This window comes from Asparagus officinalis, chromosome 7 (assembly GCF_001876935.1).
Source record: "Asparagus officinalis chromosome 7, Aspof.V1, whole genome shotgun sequence".
Classification (NCBI taxonomy): Eukaryota; Viridiplantae; Streptophyta; class Magnoliopsida; order Asparagales; family Asparagaceae; genus Asparagus; species Asparagus officinalis.
In genome coordinates, this window is record NC_033800.1 from 79,333,736 (window position 1) to 79,336,988 (window position 3,253).

General features: G+C 33.9%; 1 protein-coding gene across 1 annotated transcript; it reads left to right on the plus strand.

Annotated features, from left to right (window-relative positions):
• Nucleotides 788-2,646, plus strand: LOC109847410. The gene is made up of 5 exons (XM_020416639.1): nucleotides 788-1,015; nucleotides 1,109-1,210; nucleotides 1,269-1,439; nucleotides 1,692-1,923; nucleotides 2,339-2,646. Exons 1-5 carry the CDS (start codon nucleotides 788-790, stop codon nucleotides 2,644-2,646), a joined length of 1,041 nt encoding a protein of 346 aa, XP_020272228.1.

A 3,253-nucleotide genomic window follows, 5' to 3' on the forward strand; every position in this document is an offset into this window, starting at 1 on the left:
CCCCCCCCCCCCTTATTTTCTTACTTTGTAAATTTTAATTCTATATGTAGAATTTAGGTTTTCTTGAAAGTTTTAAAATTTATAATGTTTAATTTGGTACAATATTGATTTTCTCCTCAATCTTCACAATCAATAGAGATTGCGGTCGATGGTTCTTTCTTGAGCTTCACTCGAGGTATCACATCTTGACATTAATTTAAGTAATTTTTTGGGTTATTAATTTAAGTAATTTTTAGGTTATGTTTTATTATAAAAGTTTGATTTTTTTTTGCTTTTATTTTGTTGTGATCGAATCATCAAATTAATTTATTAATGTTTATGGTATCTAATTATAATCTAATTTACTTATTATCATTTTGATATGAGTTTTGATATAAGGCGCTATTTCAAAAGAGCAACCCCTGAGTCTAGACATTCATCATCTTAATATGTACAAGATCCCTCACACCCTCAAGGAAATTTATCTAGCGGGATTGATGGTTCTAATCCTAATATCGATAACATAAAGTTCTCAACAAGAGTTGACTTGAATGATCTTCTAGTTGATCCTAGAGAGCGAACATCAATTGATAGCTATCATCCAAATGATCGTGATATGGTAAGGAGATCATATCTTCAAAAAGGCCCTTATCAACCTCTTACTCACAATTTTCAACAAACTAAATTTAGGGAAAAGATGTGTCGTTTCAATGCGGATTGGTTTCATGAATTTCCACATTAGTTAGAATATAGCGTAAAAGAAGAAGCCACTTTATGCTTATCTTGTTACTTATTTAAATCTGAAATTATGCGTCAAGGTGGAGTAAATTCTTTTGTTCATAGAGAATTTAGGGGTTGGAACAAGAAATCCCGATTAGAAGCTCATGTTCGAAAATGTGGTAGTGCACACAATGTAGCCATTCATAAACGTCAAGATTTGATGAAGCAACCTCAATTTATCCAATCCGCTTTTGATAGGCAAACGGAGGAAGCCCAGAGTGAGTATAGAGTTTGTCTAGAGACATCTATTGATTGTGTAAGATTCTTGCAAATGTAAGAGTTATCATTTCGTGGTCATAATGAATATTAATATTTAAGCAATAGGGAAAATTTTCTTAAACTTTTGAAGTTTGCTCACAATGAGAAAGTGAATAGTGTTATATTGTCTAATGCTCCTGTAAATTATCAAATGGTTGCTTCTTCTATTCAAAAAGATATTGTATATGTTGCTGTAAAAGAAACTTGTAAAAGATATTGTATATGTTATATTGTATATGTTGCTGTAAAAGAAACTTGTAAAAGAAACTTGCAATGCCATAATTACAGAAGTAGGTGATGACTTCGTTGGTATTTTAATGGATGAATCTGCTAATGTGTCATGCAAAGAGCAAATGGCAGCAACTTTCCATTATGTTGATGAAAGAGGATTTCTCATGGAGCGATCTATTGGAATTGTTCATGTGATACTTCTGCTAATGTGTCTGCTAATGTCTAATACTTCAGCTGTATCACTTAAAGCTACAGTTGATTCTTTACTCGCAGAACATAGATTAAGTTTATCAATAATATGAGGACAAGGTTATGACAGCGCGAGTAATATGCAAGGGGAGTTTAATGGTTTGAAAGCTTTGATCATGAAAGAGAGTAACTCTACATATTGTGTTTATTGTTTTGTTCATAAATTGCAACTAACACTCATACTTGTTTCAAAGAATCATTTTGACACTAATGATTTCTTTGACGTGCTTGGTCATTTGTTGAATGTGGTTGGAGGTTCTTGTAAACGTCGAGATAAAATTAGAGAGAAGAAAGCAGAACAAATTGCTAAATCATTACAAATTGAAGAGTTTGAAAGTGGGCGAGGCTTGAAACAAGAAATGGCTCTTAAGAAGCCAACTGATACTCATGGAGGATCTCATTATAGAACACTATTGAATTTGATGGGTATGTTCTCTTTAATTATTAATGTACTTGAAGATATTAAAAAACATGGTACATATCAACGTTAAAGAGGTGAAGCACATCTTCTCTTGGAATTATTAGAGACATATGCTTTTGTTTTCTTGTTGAAGGGCAAAGCGAAGATTGCAACAAATGAGAGATGAAGGATGAGACACTCTCTTGAATGAAGTCCGTGTATTTTGTAACAAACATGATTCTTATTCTAAAAATGGAAGATGTGTATGTTAAAGGAAGACGACGCAAAACTTTACAAGGCACCAATCTACATCGTTATCAAGTTGAAATGTTCTATTCGGTGATAGATATGCAACTTCAAGAGCTTAATAGTCATTCCACCGAGTTACTTCTTTGTATTGCTTGCTTGAGCCCAGTGATTCATTTAGTTCTTTTAGTGCAGAGAAGTTACTTAAAATGACCGAATTCTATCCATATGAATTTTCCGTTATTGAGATCTTGGCACTTAAGAATCAGCTTGATAATTATATTGTTGATGTGCACAGAGATGCAATGTTTGCCAATCTGAAGGGAATCAGTGATCTTTCAAAGAAAGTGGCGGAGACCAAAAAGCATAATGTCTATCCTTTGGTTTATTTGCTTTTGAAGATGGCATTGACTTTGCTCATGGCTACAACAAGCATTGAAAGAGCTTTTTATGCAATAAAGTTGATAAAGAATAGATTACGAAATAAAATGAGTGACGCTTGACTTAGCGATTGCTTACTTACATATATCGAGAAAGATGCATTTGATAGTATTACTAATGATACGGTTATATACTTTTTTCCAAAATAGAAACCTCGTCAGGGACAATTGTAAGTTTTCTAATTATCAATTATATATAGTGATACCACTTTCTGGAATTCTTGGATTCGCCGCCGAGATCACATATAGAAAATCAAAAAATTATATGAAATATATTCCACCTATGGTGAAATCCTTGATCAAAGATGCTGAGGCATGTGTTTGCTATACTCATGTGAAATATATGTGTGTTTGAATGTTTCCCCCCATTATATACGCTCATCATGCGATGTTATGCGGGTGCCAATTTTAAGTATCGGGCTTTATAAATACCTCAACACATGGTATAACGCCCGACCCGTTATCAAGACCCTGATGGTTTATGGCGGTAAGGTCACCTAGGTTGAGACAAGGGTTGCATACTTGCCCTCGTTCTCGGAAAAATAGGGGACAAGACATTTGCTTGGTAGTTGGGCGTCTGTAGAAAACAAAGGAGAAGAGAACGGATGCAAACTTAAGTTGCCTCCTTATAATTATCCATACACATCCAGCTACTGATTGTGATTGGTGT